Source organism: Engystomops pustulosus, chromosome 1 (genome assembly GCF_040894005.1).
Source record: "Engystomops pustulosus chromosome 1, aEngPut4.maternal, whole genome shotgun sequence".
Taxonomy (NCBI): domain Eukaryota; kingdom Metazoa; phylum Chordata; class Amphibia; order Anura; family Leptodactylidae; genus Engystomops; species Engystomops pustulosus.
This window is the reverse complement of record NC_092411.1, coordinates 105,874,395-105,891,890: the sequence shown is the minus strand read 5'-3', so window position 1 is coordinate 105,891,890 and position 17,496 is coordinate 105,874,395. Positions and strand designations below refer to the sequence as shown.

General features: G+C 42.6%; 1 protein-coding gene across 8 annotated transcripts in view; it reads right to left on the bottom strand.

Annotated features, from left to right (window-relative positions):
* Positions 1-1,089: 1,089 nt before the first annotated feature.
* SHC3 (SHC adaptor protein 3) overlaps positions 1,090-17,496 on the bottom strand; it is an 83,812-nt gene continuing 67,405 nt past the window's right edge. For 7 of the 8 annotated variants that reach the window (XM_072150786.1, XM_072150785.1, XM_072150787.1 and 4 more), the window contains exons 10-13: positions 11,750-11,846; positions 11,241-11,435; positions 9,693-9,979; positions 1,090-3,457 (exon numbers count right to left, since the gene is read on the bottom strand). In XM_072150786.1, the coding sequence (XP_072006887.1) occupies positions 3,329-3,457; positions 9,693-9,979; positions 11,241-11,435; positions 11,750-11,846 (708 nt within the window). In that variant the 3' untranslated portion in view covers positions 1,090-3,328. The remainder of the gene's footprint in view (positions 3,458-9,692; positions 9,980-11,240; positions 11,436-11,749; positions 11,847-17,496) is intronic. The other variant, XR_011855572.1, reaches the window with a different exon arrangement.

The window sequence follows — 17,496 nt, the reverse complement described above, 5'->3', positions numbered from 1 at the left end:
AGCTTCTTTCCAGTGTCCCTCTGTACTCCGAGAATTGTGGGGCCAGCAGAAGTTCCTCCAAAGATAATTCGGCCCTGTCTACTCATTCTTCCTCTTCCTACATTCCCAAGTAGCGAAGTAAGTATCACTTTAATATATAACCGAAAGCAGCATCTTTTAAGTTGCTTGGAACTGTAGGAAGATTCTTTAAATCCTGTCTGGTGCGCTGGGGCGATGGCCAGGTTGCCCACAGTAAGGGCTCTGAGTGCCACCTCTGGCACCCGTGCCATAGGTTCGCCACCACTGCCTTATGAAGTTGGTAATGTGAATTTTAGTTCAGCGAGTAACTATATCCCTCCTTCTACTGCTCCAACTCGCTTCTTTTACTGAAGCTGTTCCCTAAAACTGCAGCTGTATCACCTCCCTCTTTTATTTTCCTGTAGGCAGCCTGGTGTCATAGAAGTTGCTGATTTCCCAATAAAGACATGTTAAAAAGTTTATGTACTCATTTGCACAACTTATTTAGATTTAAAATTACTTATAGAGATGTTTACTTTTTACAATCTGCTAATAATTCAATTTACATTTTACAGCTAAAGTAACATATTTGAAATCTGCACAAGTGGTACATTTAGACACCGTTATTTAGCTTGTATTCCAACTATCATAAGGTTCTGTCAGAAATCTTGTCAGCACTTGTTGCATTGTAGATGACAAGAACACCACAATGTGCGGTGCTATTAAGGGTGGATGCACACGAACGTATGGGGGGGGCGTATATGCAGTCGCAAATTTACAGCCGCATATACGTCCCCCATAGTTGTCTATGGTGCCCGGGCTCCGTATGGTCACCACGACGCATACTCACCATACAGTGCCGTCGCCGCAAGAAAGATAGAGCTGTGTGCCACTATTTTCTATGGAGAGGGAAGGGGTAAGCAGCTTCTCCTCCTCTCCAGCACGCCCGACATGTGCCCGCCTGGCCATAGTCGTGTGCATAAACCCTAATACAAAGCAATAAACTATATAAAATATACTGCAATTTATATCAAAAAGCAATGATATACCTAACTGTGGTAGATATGCATGTCACACAGCAGGGCCTGCAATCCAGCAAGCGGACCGGAGTCCCTGCATCATACAGAAATATGGGCTGTGCAACACACTTCTGTTGGACGTGCAAAGTCCGCCAGATAACTGCCGCAAGCACCTTAGTAAATGTGGGCCAATGTCTGCTGGCCAAAAAGTAGCAATGGTAAAACAATTTCTTTGTAGGCATTGCAGCCTAGCCCGCAGACAGCAGATAGGAGTCCCTGCATCATGCAGAAATATGAGGCAGGGACTTATATAAGACTCACTGCCTGCTGGCCAAACAGTAGCAATGGTAGTGTAAAACAATTCTAGTGTAGGCATTGCAGTCCAGACAGTAGATGGGCAGAGGATATTATGCTTTTAGATCTGTGTCATGTCAAGAATCAAGTATGAGATGGAAGCAATGACACTTGTGTGCATGCAGCTGGACATCATCTAGGGAGATAAGATACTTGCAAGTAGTAGAATGTGTATAGACTGTTATATACAGTGCAGTACCTAAATTCTGCAGCGTTTTAGAGTTCAGTTGCAATTACAACATCCAACAAATATAGCATACTGTAGAATGGAATATTTGTTCATAGATGAGAATACTGATATGAACTTCAACAATACGGATGTGTTCATATCCATGTTGGTAATTCTGTTTTTCTGTTCCATCACAAGGAATCTACAATGGACAGCAATAAAGCAATACTAGTTTAAATAAAGAATAAAAATTTATTTTATTCCTAAACCATTTCCCCCCGCTTCATAAACATCAAAGATCAGTCTATGGACAGGTCTTTTGTCATGGACACTGTGTTTAATGGCGAAATTGTGTTTATGTGCATTTTTCCTGTAGTTTGTGAAAAGTGTGTTTCCAAAGTCTGCTACATTTGTTAAAAGAAAAAACTACATTCAAGTTCCTTATTATCAGTGGAATATTATACTAATATCAACATATGCATATCCATGTTACGTCCATTCGGTTTCTATAGCACAAATATATTGATACATCAATGACTGAATTTCAGTTTTGTTCAGTTCTAGTAAGTATATATTTTTCAAGTTATTGAAAGTGTCCTATGACTGTTCGCTGGAAAGAATATTCCTATGTTTAAAGCGCTTTTTGTATCATGCACAAACATTAGAATACAATGTACACTGTATGGGAAGAAATCGGATGAGATTCTACAGTACATAATGCCACCAATTCTGAGGCAGCTAATGCTACATACTAATAATGCGTTATAAAGATGAAAAAATATCGAAGCTTTTCACTTATGTGATTGTAGGAATATACATATAAAACTATTTCGAAATGTGTACAAGAAATTGTAGATAAAAATAACAATTTCATAGGCTGGGACACAAATAGGCCTTCAAATATAATATCATATATAATAATATATATTTTGTTACATACAGCAATACACCTGAAATAAAGTAAACCAAACACTGCATCAGATCAAGTGATGCCTTGAAAGACACATTTCTCATTTTTTTTGATAAAATGCTTTTTGAATAAATAGGTACCACTATGCTAGCCTTATCAGTGCAAAGTTACTTGAAAATTTGTAGTACAATGGGGGTCTTAATACCCCTGACCCTATAAATCAGCCTCGACAACCTGTGGCTCATAGCAGCTCAAAAGCTGCATGTTCTGTAATCATGCTGTATAGAAACTTCTAACGTTATATTTCAAAGCCTACAAAAAACCCAGGTCACTGGATTTTTTAATGCGATATAACAGTACAATAGTACATATTGGATGGTGTGTTCAAGCAATCACATCCACCAACAAAATAAATCCTTTTGAATGCTGCAGGTGTCTCTAAAGATTCTTAACACCTTGCAGAACTAAACTGTAATTCTCTAACTTCTGTCCGTTCTAGTTTTGTGCTTATTAGTTAAACCATGATCAGATCATGCAGCATTATAGTTATTAAATCAGAATGCTGCCTTCATTATCAAGCAAAAGTACCACGATTATTGTTCTGTTATCATTAAAACATACCAGTCTTATTCTTTTCTCATAGTCTCCAAAAATATAAATATATTTATATCTATATATACATATTTCAGTGTATATATACACACACCTTATATTCACATTGAGGGATCAAACAATTTTATAAAAATTATGGATAAAGAAGTGCCACTTATTGTATGGGTCAAGTATATTGTTTAACTCATACGATCTGTGTTCCTATTGCACTGACTTCTGATGTGGCCTCCATAAAGATACACTGGCATAGCGGAAGTAGCAGTAGTATCAAGGCCTCCCCTCTACAGGCTGTTTTAAGCATAATTCACTGCCAGAGGAAACAATTGGCAAGTGGTTTTCCAGGTGGTGATTGATGAGATGACCAATGCTGTCAAACACACGATCTTTAGTTCTAACCTGAAAGAAAAAATATTTGAGTCAAATATATTTGTTTTATAATGCTTACTGATTTTCTATAAAACAGAGAATAGACAACAGTGAAATAAACAGAAATGCTGAGAGACAGCACCACACATTGGCAAGGCATTTAATATTTTTAACTAGTGAAAAAATAAAAAAGATACATTAAATGGGTTGTACCAAATGAAACGTTTTCCTGTAACTATCTGATCGGAATAGATCTGATCAGTTATTGATGGAGCGGCAGGTCAAGCATGTGTCCTGCTCTTCCATCAAATACCATAGGAGAACTGTAAATTCTGGTCAGATATCTCCAGCAATGCCATTCTCCCTCTACATGAAGTGTCAGAAATAGCTGAGCAATGTGCGCTGATATTTTTGATACTACCATAGTATTGAATGGAGTGACAGGAAGCATGCTTCACCTGCCACTCCAACAACTTCCTTATCCCATTCTGGGAAATGTATGTGCATATTTCTCAGATTCTGACAATTAGTGAGAACAGAACCCCAGTTGTGATTGTTGGGGATCCAAGTAATCGGACCCGCACTGATCAGATTGTTATCCCCTATTCCACACAGTTGTGAAGTCAGAAGTAAGACTTTTAGACTCCTTTTCTATGAACTTCTTCGTTGGTTACCCTTCACCTCCTCCTCTTCTGTTTTATTTCAACACTTTCCTTTTGTGTATAGATATGTGTTCTTCAGATACTGTGTTACGCAATACCTAATGAAGAGACCTACCCACTGGCTAACACAGTATTAAAAATCCTTTTCCTTTAAGTATTACCTTCATTTTCGATCATTTTTAATATTCTGTGGGCGGGAGTGTTGTGAACATTTTTATAATATACTTTATCAACAAATTCTGCTTCGTTTGTAAAGAAACAGGCTGCAAAGCTCCCTCTTGTAGATATCTGTATTTCAGCCTTTATAGTGAGGCTGACTATGATCTTACATCTAATCAATGGGGGTCATTTACTAAGGGCTCGATTCGCGTTTTCCCGACGTGTTACCCGAATATTTCCGATTTGCGCCGATTTTCCCTGAATTGCCCCGGGTTTTTGCCGCACGTGATCGGATTGTGGCACATCGGCGCTGGCATGCACGCGACGGAAATCAGGGGGGCGTGGCCGAACGAAAACCCGACGGATTCAGAAAACCCACCGCATTTAAAAAAAAAATGTGTCGCTCGGCACGCGCTTACCTTCACTCAGCCCGGCTCGGTGTACTCCAGTGCGTTCCGATGCTCTTCAGCGCAGCAGCGACATCTGGTGGACTTCGGAGGAACTGCCTTAGTGAATCGCCAGAAGACCCGAATCCACCGCAGAGAACGCGCCGCTGGATCGCGAATGGGCCGGGTAAGTAAATCTGCCCCAATGTGTTTATATAGCTTTGGGCAGTGAGGATTAACCCCTACACTTTCAGCTTGGTATTTCAAAATAATGCTCATACCATACTACAGCCAGAGAGAGAGAAGAAAGGGTTAATACTCATGGCTCAGATATCTTAACAAACAGGAGAGGAGAGTCCTTTTACCTTGATAGACCAATCAGCCTTAACAACTTTAATAAGCTGTTACTAAGGGGAACTTTGCAGTCTGTTTCTTAACAAACTAAGCAGAATTTCTTAATGAAGTATGTTTGAAAAATGTTCAGAACACTCCCCCCCCCCCAGTGGCGGATGGCGGATTAAGGCCCCTTCTACACTAGCGAGTGTGATGCGATGAACTCGCATCACACTCGCAACGCAAGCTGCCGGGAACGCACGGCCCGAACCCTGCACCGCGGGAGTGAACTCAGCATGTCAGTTCACTCCCGCGGTGCAGGGTTCGGGCCGTGCGTTCCCGGCAGCTTGCGTTGCGAGTGTGATGCGAGTTCATCGCATCACACTCGCTAGTGTAGAAGGGGCCTAAGTGTCCCATGGGCCATGGACTGTTCACACTAGGGTCCCCCCCATCGTCCAAACCAACCTTGTGCCGCAATGTTTTACAGAGAATCCTTTTTTACAGATATGGTTTATGTACATTAAGAACAAACTACAGCAAACTTTAATACTAGTTTTTTTTTAATAAACAATATCTTTGTCTTCATGCATTTGCAAATAATGATTGTTGACTGAACACTGAAGTGAAAGAAGACATCTGCTTCAGTGATCTTAATAATGCTGTGCAGCTGGATCGAATTTAGGTCAAGATTAATTTTGCTTATATTTATTACTATTTACATTTGTTTGAACTTCTAGGAGAACTTATATCTATAGGAGTACATATATCTTATTTTTCTCTAGGATTTTTGTCCATTTTTGGGAAATTTGCATATCCTTTACGACTTCAGTATTTGCATTTGAACTCGTTAAGCACAAGTCCACACAGGACTCACTTTATTTATCTTTTTATCCAGATATTTTGGTGCATATTAGTCACATTGTTTATCTATGATTTTTTTCAACCTCTCCTCTCCGAAGCCCTTTTTAGTTTTTTTTTATGTTTCCATATTTAGCTCCCCTCCTTCATAACTTTTAGATTTTTCTGTGTATGGAACTGTATGAGAGCTTGTTTTCTGCTTAACAAAATGTACTTTCTAGCGTCAGTACCGTATTTTTGAAACTATAAGGCGCACAAAAAATCCTTTGATTTTCTCAGGTTATAAGATGTGCCTCATAGTCCAGTGCGCCATATATATGAACCGTACTGACAGACAACAGCTGCCTTGAACTGTGCACAGGTCTGCCACCTGCTGGTAATTCACCCTTATAATCAGGTGCGCCTAGACATTTTAGCAGACATTTATTGATGGTGCGCCTTATACACCGGTGTACCTTATAGTCCGAAAAATACTGTATTTAATATAACATGTCGTGTAATGGGAATCAGGAAAAAATTCCAAATGTAGTGAAAAAAAAAACACATTTGCAGCAGTTTCTTGTGAGCTCTGTTTTTAAAGCTGTCACCATGCGCTCTAAATGACATCTCATGACATAACTTTTTTTTTAATTTGAAATAATAATTTTCTCCTGCAAACTTTGCTTTCATCAAATGCTCCTTTTCCTGCTATTACAGCATTGCAGACCTTTGGCATTCGAGCTGTTAATTTGCTGAGCTAATCTGGAGACATTTCATCCCATGCTTCCAGAAGCCCCTCCCACAAGTTGAATTGGCTTGATGGGCAATTTTTGCGGATCATACGGTCAAGCTGCTCATACAACAGCTCAATGGGGTTGAGATCTGGTGACTGGGCTGGCCACTCCATTACAGATAGAATACCAGCTGCCTGCTTCTTCCATAAGTAAACATTAAACAATAGCTTATTATCAATCACAATCTTTATTTAATTCATACACCAAATTCAAGCTATTATTACATATTGTTTTCTTATAGGTATGGTATAGTGTTTTATATAGGTCATATACTAGAAAGAAAATGCGTCACTCACCGGCTTCTTCGTGGAAACGTTTCTTTATTTCATTTAGGGTGACAGGTACAGGCAGTGTGCATGCCGTGGCGATGGGGCCGCTTCAGGCTGAACAGCGCTTTCTCAAGCCAAAAGATACCGCCCATCCAGGAGACATCAGGCATATAAGTGAAAACGGGCAGGCGGCACATGCAATGTTTAACTAATTCAATCCACCTGACCAAGCAGAGGGAAGGGGGAGTGAACACCAACATGGGACACACCCCTTCAGAAACCAATGTGAACTGCTTCAGAAAACAAGTGGTACAAAGGTGAAATAAAAAAGAATTGCTCAATAGGACCAAAAAGGTCAGCATGCCCCTTATTGCATTAAAAACCAACAGAAAGAAAACAAAACATGTTATTAACATAGATGCAGGTTGGTAGTATTATACATCTGTGACAATAGGTATTATAGCTCTAAGTGATTGGGCAGTTAATGATATTATGCTACAATCACCAGACTTGTAGTGTACCATCTGACTGTAGAGGCATCAAAGGAAGGCGTTAAATCAATTGTGGCCATTAAGACCTAGGGTCCCAGGGCAGTAAATATTATAATCCAGTTACTCTCCCGTTGTAGGAGGAGCCGTTATTGGTCCCCTCCTGTTGGGATGGGTTCTGCCCTCTCTATCCCTGAGTACCTCAGGACTCCCGCATCCCCTATGTGGTGAATATGTTCAATTAGCCGGGTCTACCATTACCTGTCGTTATAGTTTTACATGCTCTCTAAAAGGGTAAAGAGCTTTTCCAATATAGAATCTTCTGCACGGCAATATACAACAGACACCACATGGTCAAACCGACACGGAATGAAGGATTTTATTGCCTGACTGAAACCCCCAAAAGAGACTGTCTTAAGTTGACCATTACATTGACAATGGTTGCAATGTCCGCAGCGGTAATTACAGATGGGGACACATTTATTTAGCCATGTGCTTCGTGGGGACGTGAATCTACTATGGACCAACTTATCCCTTAGGGTGGAACTCCTCTTAAAAGTGATAAGCCTTTTCGATACTTCAGTCATCAGGTCAGGATCCTGCTCTAGAATATGCCAATGCTTATAAATAGTAGAGTGGATCAAACTCTCACATGGACTATGGTCGAAGGAGAACACAAAACGGGAACCGGCATCTCTCCTTTGACTGCTGTCCCTATTCCTTCCCCTGGGGTGTAGCAGAACCTCTCTTGGCACCTCCCTTGCCTTTTTCAAGGCTTTTTCAAGGGAATGTGAATGTTAATAACATGTTTTGTTTTCTTTCTGTTGGTTTTTAACTCAGGCACATATGCCTTAAGCAACAAGGGGCATGCTGACCTTTTTGTCCTATTGCTGCATTCTTTTTTAATTCACTTTTGTACCACTTGTGTTTTAAAGCAGTTTACACTGTGTTGCCTGAAGGGGTCTTTCTCGTGTTGGTGTTCACTCCCCCTCCCCTCTGCTTGGTCAGGTGCATTCAATGAGTTAAACATTGCTTGGTGCCGCCTGCCCGTGTTCACCTATATACCTGATACCTTTTGGCTTGAGAAAGGAGAAAGGGCTGTTCAGCACGAAACGGCCCTGTCACCACGGCATGTAACCTCCGTGTACCTGTCACCTTAAATTAAATAAAGAAATGTTTCCACAAAGAAGCAGGTGAGTGCTGCGTTTTCTTTCTACTACATGATATTTATGTCTGGATTTTTCTGCTGAGCACCACAGGCTGTGTGGACTGTAGTTTTCTGCCAAGTTCATTGTGCCTCCGTTTGTAGCTGTCCTGTAAGACATTGCCATCTGTGGACTGTGCCGACCCTATGCAATTGCTCTTGGAGTGGACCTTGTGTTTTGTATAGGTGTTTTATTGGTAGTATAAAATTTTGATATGTTTGGTCCAAGTATGTGAAGTCTTTATTAATTATCGTTGCATTTGCCCACACATGATCGCATTATGCAGGGCGGAGGCGTGCACATGTGCCGGAAGTTACGTCATTGCTTCGTCTTAATTTGAAGTTCGGAAGTGGTATGCCATTCCAGCGTGGGGATGTGGACTCCAACTCACATGCGCTCAATGGGATACTCCGCCTTTTCGAGGTAATAACTTCATTATTTTCACATGGATATTTTCATATATAACCATCCAACTCTTATCTGTCTGATGAATCTGGGTGCGAAACACGCATTGGGGTTCTGGGTATTGTAACATTTGTTTTGGCAGCACATAATGATCTTTTTGCTGTGATGTGCAGGATATATACTGATGTTATTTGTATGATGGATTAATTATTACACATGCACTTTACTTACTTATGTGCATTAACATTTGTTGTACCATCCCATTGTTTGTGATAAATGGGAAATTTGCATTTGCTTAGACCCCTATTTTTCATGTATACTTTGTGCATTGTCATGTCACACTGCCCATAAATTCTGAGGTGTTTTTAGATTATGTTTTTAATTATATGTTTTATGCCATTTGGTGTCTTAAATAAATACAAATTGTGATTTATTATGAGCTATTTAGCATAGCCCAAGAACTACAGTGGGATATCTGATATATAACTAAAGGTGACAAGCGTATAGTTTTTTATTGATTTATAATTCTTCGCTAAACAGTTCATGCATAATTTGGAGGTGCTTTGGGTCATTGTCCTGTTGTAGGTCATTGAGCTGAAAACTAGTGTCGGTGATAAGGGGTTAAATAAGAAACAGAGATTGTTTATTTTGGTAAATAAGTTGGCAGAGAACTAAGAGATAAAAACACAGTCTCATCTCTAATGCAATGTAGAAACCAAGTACTTACTGTGCCTTCAGGATCTACCAGAAGAAGATGTTTGGCTTGTCCATTGTGCATGCCAGTTAGCACATAAGAACCAGGGTTATTGATGCTTTTTCTAACAAGGAAATCACCATCCTTCGTAAGTAATTTTTCTGCTTCTCTCCTACACATTTCCCCAACATACCAGGTTTCTGATTTCAGTTCTTCGTTGATAGTTAAGATGGCAGCTCTAGATAACAATGGGCTGGAGCAGTCTACTGAAGCATCTTTATGTAGTATGGGCTGGTTCTTCAGAGCATCCTCAAACGGTTCTGTCAAAAGGTTATACATTTAATAATAATAATAACAATCTTTATTTATATAGCGCCATCATATTCCGCTATCTTTACAAATCATGGGGGACATACACAAATATAATATTACATTACTGAGTACCAGCAGTCAGATGGAACAATAGGATTTCATTTTACTTTATATGAAAAAAGACAGGATTAGATCCTAGACAGGAATGTTAGTTAGGGTTTATGATTAGAAATTACAGATGCACTAGGTATACAATTCTTCCCCATGTTATGTGAAAGTATTTTTCATATCTGCAAGTAAGAAGTCTGAATTTTCATTAGTCCATAATATTAGGTTGAAGAATAACTTAGTTAAGGTAAATCTAGATATGGATAATGGTGGGGCATCAGACCCTCCCCAAAAATGGACTTAATGGTCTTAATCAAAGTCAAAACTTAAATTAAAGGGATATTCCGGGAATATGAACGTCTGATACAAAAACCCACAAAGCTATAAATAAATGAATACAACAAAACTCAATTCCACTAATCACAAAACAAATCTTAAATAGCTTGATTTTATGATTTACCAAATTTTACGGTCTTTCTAATGTAGGTGGCGAAATCTTCAAGATGGCTGTCATCTACAACCACAAATCCTATGATCCCTCAGTTCTCAGTAACAGCTCCTCCCTCTGCTCTGCTCCCAGTGACAATCTAACAGACTATCCTGCTCTGTTACCATAGTAATGATGTGCCATCACTGCACATTACCTCACTGAGATGGGTCTCACCACAATATTGGCCACACTGGATGCACTGCAACCAACCGACTACAGCCAAACATAGTGATGATCACATGACCCGTAGGTGCAAGACATGTGAGGTGGACTTGTGACCAGCGGCCATCTTCTGTCCTTTGTCCCACAGGGACAAAATCAATGGACTTATTAAAGGGCCAGTAGTATTTTAATTCTCCATCATAATGTATGTCCACAATATTTTTTCTGCAATGGGGAGCAAAATTTTAAATAACAACTTATTACATATAAGCTTATATTTTAATGACCTATTTGAATATGAATTATGCTTACCCCTTTGAGTATTAAAAAAAGAATAAAATGACTAATAGGACTGGTAGAAAAGTGCTAATCTTGATGTATATGTGGTGCCAGCCGACATAAATAATGAAGGGACATCATTATTTTTATTGATTAAAGTTTCTCTAATTCTAATATTTTGATCAAAAGTAAAAATGTAGATAGATATTCAGAAAAAAGATGCTACTTACTCATATCAAACAGATCTTTTCTAGGACTTATGTCCTTGCAGCTGTCCACTGATCCACAGAAAATTCCATCCACACTCCGTTGTAGGGCTCCTAGCATTTTCTTGTTCATGTGTTGGGTATTGACATATGTGGGTGCATTGCTTCCGTGATTAGCTGTTGACTTCCCTTCTGGGACACTGTATATATCCAAGGAAGCTGGAAAAATTATCAGTACTATATTATTCTCTATGAGTCACTAAAAGAAACAAAATTAAATCTGAAACCTCCACAAATACATGATACAATAACATGGCAGGACATCAAAGCGGAAAGTCTCCTACTATTAGTAACAAGATTTATTTTTATCTAGCAGATAGCACACATCTAAGCAGAATATTCTAGACATGTCAAATGGTGGGAACAATCTAATTTGGTGTTTAGTTGCTTAATATTCTGTACTGTAAAGTCACAATGAAAAGTACAATAGAATAAAACAACTACAGGCTGCAGGTTTACAAAGATAATCTTACCTTGCCTTTTTATAGCTTGTTGAAAGTTTTCATTAGACTTTTCAACCAGATGACGACCCTGGTAATAGGTTTGTTCCATTCCAGAAGAGTTCACAAACTAAATAAGAGGTAAAATTGATTATGTGAGTTCTTTCGTCAATTTTTATTATTGTTAGTCAATATGGGCAATGGTGAACGGATTATTGAAGAGTTTCTATTTAAAACTAGAGATGAGCGAACATACTCGTCCGAGCTTGATGCTCGTTCGAGCATTAGCGTACTCGAAACTGCTCGTTGCTCGGACGAATACTTCGCCCGCTCGAGAAAATGGCAGCTCCCGCCGTTTTGCTTTTTGGCGGCCAGAAACAGAGCCAATCACAAGCCAGGAGACTCTGCACTCCACCCAGCATGACGTGGTACCCTTACACGTCGATAGCAGTGGTTGGCTGGCCAGATCAGGTGACCCTGGGATAGACTAGCCGCTGCCCGCGCTGCTCGGATCATTCTGTGTCTGGATGCCGCTAGGGAGAGAGCTGCTGCTGGTCAGGGAAAGCGTTAGGGTGTTCTATTAGAATAGTGTTAGGCAGGAGTGATTCAACAAGAACCCAACAGCCCTTCTTAGGGCTACAATAACGTTATACTTTTTATTTTTTGTTTGCTTGTGGCTGGGCTTGCTGGCACTAGTAGTGCAGCTAGTACCATATTGTGAGGAATTTGCAGGGGGACTTGCTACCGTTGTGTTTAGCTCTTAGTGACACACATATCCACCTCAAACACCAAAGTGGGAAAATTTATTAGGGGTTTGATTTCAATTAGGCACAGTCTGCCATTTACTTTTTATTTTACGTTTATTTTTTCATAACTCAGCGTCATCTCATCAGTGTGCTTTCATACTTGGCTAGAAAATAGCCATAGGAGAATCCAAACGGCTTACTTACGCCTACAGTAGCGTTATATATATTTGATTTCTGGTTGATCTGCTGGTGGCTGTCCTTGCTGCAGTGCATCTACTAGCAAATTGTGAGCAATTTGTAGTGAGAGTTGCGACCGCTGTGTTTTGCGCTTAGTGACGCACATATCCATCGCAAAGACCGAAGTGGGAAAATTTATTAGGGGTTTGATTTCAATTAGGCACAGTCTGCCATTTACTTTTTATTTTACGTTTATTTTTTCATAACTCAGCGTCATCTCATCAGTGTGCTTTCATACTTGGCTAGAAAATAGCCATAGGAGAATCCAAACGGCTTACTTACGCCTACAGTAGCGTTATATATATTTGATTTCTGGTTGATCTGCTGGTGGCTGTCCTTGCTGCAGTGCATCTACTAGCAAATTGTGAGCAATTTGTAGTGAGAGTTGCGACCGCTGTGTTTTGCACTTAGTGACGCACATATCCATCGCAAAGACCGAAGTGGGAAAATTTATTAGGGGTTGGATTTCAATTAGGCACAGTCTGCCATTTCCTTTTTTATTTTACGTTTATTTTTTTAATAACTCAGCGTCATCTCATCTGGCATAGCAGTGTGCTTTCATACTTGGCTAGAAAATAGCCATAGGAGAATCCAAACGGCTTACTTACGCCTACAGTAGCGTTATATATATTTGATTTCTGGTTGATCTGCTGGTGGCTGTCCTTGCTGCAGTGCATCTACTAGCAAATTGTGAGCAATTGGTAGTGAGACTTGCGACCGCTGTGTTTTGCGCTTAGTGACGCACATATCCATCGCAAAGACCGAAGTGGGAAAATTTATTAGGGGTTGGATTTCAATTAGGCACAGTCTGCCATTTCCTTTTTTATTTTACGTTTATTTTTTTAATAACTCAGCGTCATCTCATCTGGCATAGCAGTGTGCTTTCATACTTGGCTAGAAAATAGCCATAGGAGAATCCAAACGGCTTAATTACGCCTACAGTAGCGTTATATATATTTGATTTCTGGTTGATCTGCTGGTGGCTGTCCTTGCTGCAGTGCATCTACTAGCAAATTGTGAGCAATTTGTAGTGAGACTTGCGACCGCTGTGTTTTGCGCTTAGTGACGCACATATCCATCGCAAAGACCGAAGTGGGAAAATTTATTAGGGGTTGGATTTCAATTAGGCACAGTCTGCCATTTCCTTTTTTATTTTACGTTTATTTTTTTAATAACTCAGCGTCATCTCATCTGGCATAGCAGTGTGCTTTCATACTTGGCTAGAAAATAGCCATAGGAGAATCCAAACGGCTTACTTACGCCTACAGTAGCGTTATATATATTTGATTTCTGGTTGATCTGCTGGTGGCTGTCCTTGCTGCAGTGCATCTACTAGCAAATTGTGAGCAATTTGTAGTGAGACTTGCGACCGCTGTGTTTTGCGCTTAGTGACGCACATATCCATCACAAAGACCGAAGTGGGAAAATTTATTAGGGGTTGGATTTCAATTAGGCACAGTCTGCCATTTCCTTTTTTATTTTACGTTTATTTTTTTAATAACTCAGCGTCATCTCATCTGGCATAGCAGTGTGCTTTCATACTTGGCTAGTAAATAGCCATAGCAATAGGATAGCATCGTTTGGTTTTAAAAACTAAAAAACACAAAAAAAAACAAAAAACACAAAAAAAAGTTAAAAAAAAATTAAAGTTATAACTCTCATTTTCAAAATGTTTAACCCGAGGGCTAGGGGTAGAGGACGAGGGCGGGGACGTGGGCGTCATACTACTGCAGGGGTCAGAGGCCGTGGTCCTGGGCGGGGTGAGACACCACCTGCTTATGAGGGAGCAGGGGAACGCCGCAGAGCTACACTCCCTAGGTTCATGTCTGAAGTTACTGGGACTCGTGGTAGAGCACTGTTGAGGCCAGAACAGTGCGAACAGGTGATGTCGTGGATTGCCGACAATGCTTCGAGCAATTTGTCCACCAGTCAGTCTTCCACGCAGTCCACCCATGTCACCGAAATCGGCACTCCTCCAGCTCCTGCACCTCAGCCTCCTCCCCCCCAGTCTGCCCCCTCCCAGGAAAATTTGGCATTTGAACCGGCATACTCTGAGGAACTGTTTTCTGGACCCTTCCCACAGTCACAAACCACTTGTCCGGTTGCTGCTGAGCAATTTTCCGATGCCCAGGTTTTCCACCAGTCGCAGTCTGTGGGTGATGATGACCTTCTTGACGTAGTGGAAGAAGTGTGTAAAGAGGTGTCCAACGATGAGGAGACACGGTTGTCAGACAGTGGGGAAGTTGTTGTCAGGGCAGGAAGTCCGAGGGGGGAGCAGACTGAGGGATCGGAGGATGATGAGGTGACAGACCCAAGCTGGGTTGAGAGGCCGGGTGAACACAGTGCTTCTGAGACGGAGGAGAGTCCTCGACCAGAACAGGTTGGAAGAGGCAGTGGTGGGGCCAGACGGAGAGGCAGGGCCAGACCTGGTGCATCAGCGCCAAATGTGTCAACTAGTGAAGCTCCCGTGGCGAGGGCTCCTGCGGCGAGGGTTAGATTTTCAGAAGTCTGGAGGTTCTTTAAGGAAACACCGGATGACCGACGGACTGTGGTGTGCAACATTTGCCAAACCAGGATCAGCAGGGGTTCCACCACTAATAGCTTAACTACCACCAGTATGCGCAGGCATATGAATGCTAAACACCCCACTCAGTGGCAACAAGCCCGTTCACCTCCGGCCGTGCACACCACTGCTCCTTCCCCTGTGTCAGCTGATAGTCAGCCCCCTGCCCAGGACCCTGCCACAAAAACCCCATCGTCGCCTCCACGATCCTCCACAGCATCCACCAGCGTTCAGCTCTCCATACCCCAGACGCTGGAGCGGAAACGCAAATATAGTGCAACCCACCCGCACGCCCAAGCCCTTAATGTCCACATCTCCAGATTGCTCAGCCTGGAGATGCTGCCCTATAGGCTAGTAGAGACTGAGGCCTTTCGCAACCTCATGGCGGCGGCCGCCCTCAGTATTCGGTCCCCAGCCGCCACTACTTTTCCCGATGTGCCGTCCCAGCCCTGCACCAGCACGTGTCAGACAACATCATCCGTGCCCTGACCAACGCCGTTTCTGACAAGGTCCACCTGACCACGGACACGTGGACGAGTGCTGCCGGGCAGGGCCACTATATATCGCTGACGGCACATTGGGTTAACTTGGTGGAGGCTGGGACCGAGTCTGACCCTGCGGCTGGTCATATACTGCCGACGCCAAGGATTGCGGGGCCTACCTCGGTCCAGGTGTTTCAGGCCTACTATGCCTCCTCCTCCTCCCACCCCTCCTCCACCACCTCCTCCGAACTACCATCCGTGGGCATGGCGCCATCAGTCGGTAGCTCTAGGCACAGCAGCAGTGCCGTCGCTAAGCGACAGCAGGCGGTGCTCAAACTGCTGAGCCTAGGCGATAAAAGGCACACCGCCCAAGAACTATTACAGGGCATCACGGCGCAGACTGATCTGTGGCTGGCACCGCTGAACCTGAAGCCAGGCATGGTTGTGTGTGACAACGGCCGTAACCTGGTGGCGGCTCTGCAACTCGGCAGACTGACACATGTGCCATGCCTGGCCCATGTGTTAAATCTGATAGTTCAGCGTTTCCTCAAGACATACCCCAATCTGTCTGATTTGCTCACGAAGGTGCACCAAGTCCAGCACAGATGCTGCCACTCTCAGGGCAGCGCAGCGCCGCCTCCAACTGCCCGCTCACCGACTGTTGTGCGACGTGCCCACGAGGTGGAATTCAACACTGACCATGTTATCCAGAGTTTACCAGCAGCGCCGAGCGATTGTAGACTGCCAGATGTCAACTTCCACCAGAACTGGTAGTCAGGTCAGTCAGCTTCCTCAAGTCTACAATGAGGAGTGGACGTGGATGTCTGATATCTGTCAGGTGCTGAGTAACTTTGAGGAGTCAACACAGATGGTCAGTGGCGATGCCGCCATCATCAGCCTCACCATCCCGCTGCTTGGCCTGTTGAAAAAATCTCTGATCAGCATGAAGTCGGAAGCTTTGCGCTCGTCACAAGAGACGGGGGAAGAAGATTCCCTTGTTGATAGCCAAAGCACCCTTAGGTCTGTTTCTCAGCGCATATCGGAGGAGGTGGAGGTGGAGGAGGATGAGGAGGAAGAGGAGGAGAATGTTGGCGAGACACAAGAGGGGACCATTGTTGAGTCCTTCACTGTTCAGCGTGTATGGGCAGAAGAAGAGGAGTTGGAGGAGTTGGAGGAGGAAAAAATGGACAGTCAGGCCAGTGAGGGGAGTGAATTCTTACGCGTTGGTACTCTGGCGCATGTGGCAGATTTCATGCTAGGCTGCCTATCCCGTGACCCTCGCGTTCAAAGAATTTATTCCAGCAACGATTACTGGGTGTTCACTCTCCTGGACCCACGGTACAAGCAAAATCTTTCCACTCTCATCCCTGGAGAGGAAAGGAGTGTGAGAATGCATGAATACCAGCAGGCCCTGGTGCACAAGCTGAAACAGTATTTCCCTTCTGACAGCGCTAGCGGCAGAGTGCGTAGTTCTGCGGGACAAGTAGCGAGGGAGAGTAGGCGAGCAGGCAGCTTGTCCAGCACTGGCAAGGGTACGCTTTACAAGGCTTTTGCCAGCTTTATGTCACCCCAGCAAGACACTGTCACCTGTCCCCAGTCTCGGCAGAGTAGGGCTGATCTTTACAGAAAGATGGTGAGGGAGTACCTAGCTGACCATACCATCGTCCTAAATGATCACACAGCTCCCTACAACTACTGGGTTTCAAAGCTGGACATGTGGCACGAACTGGCGCTGTACGCCTTGGAGGTTCT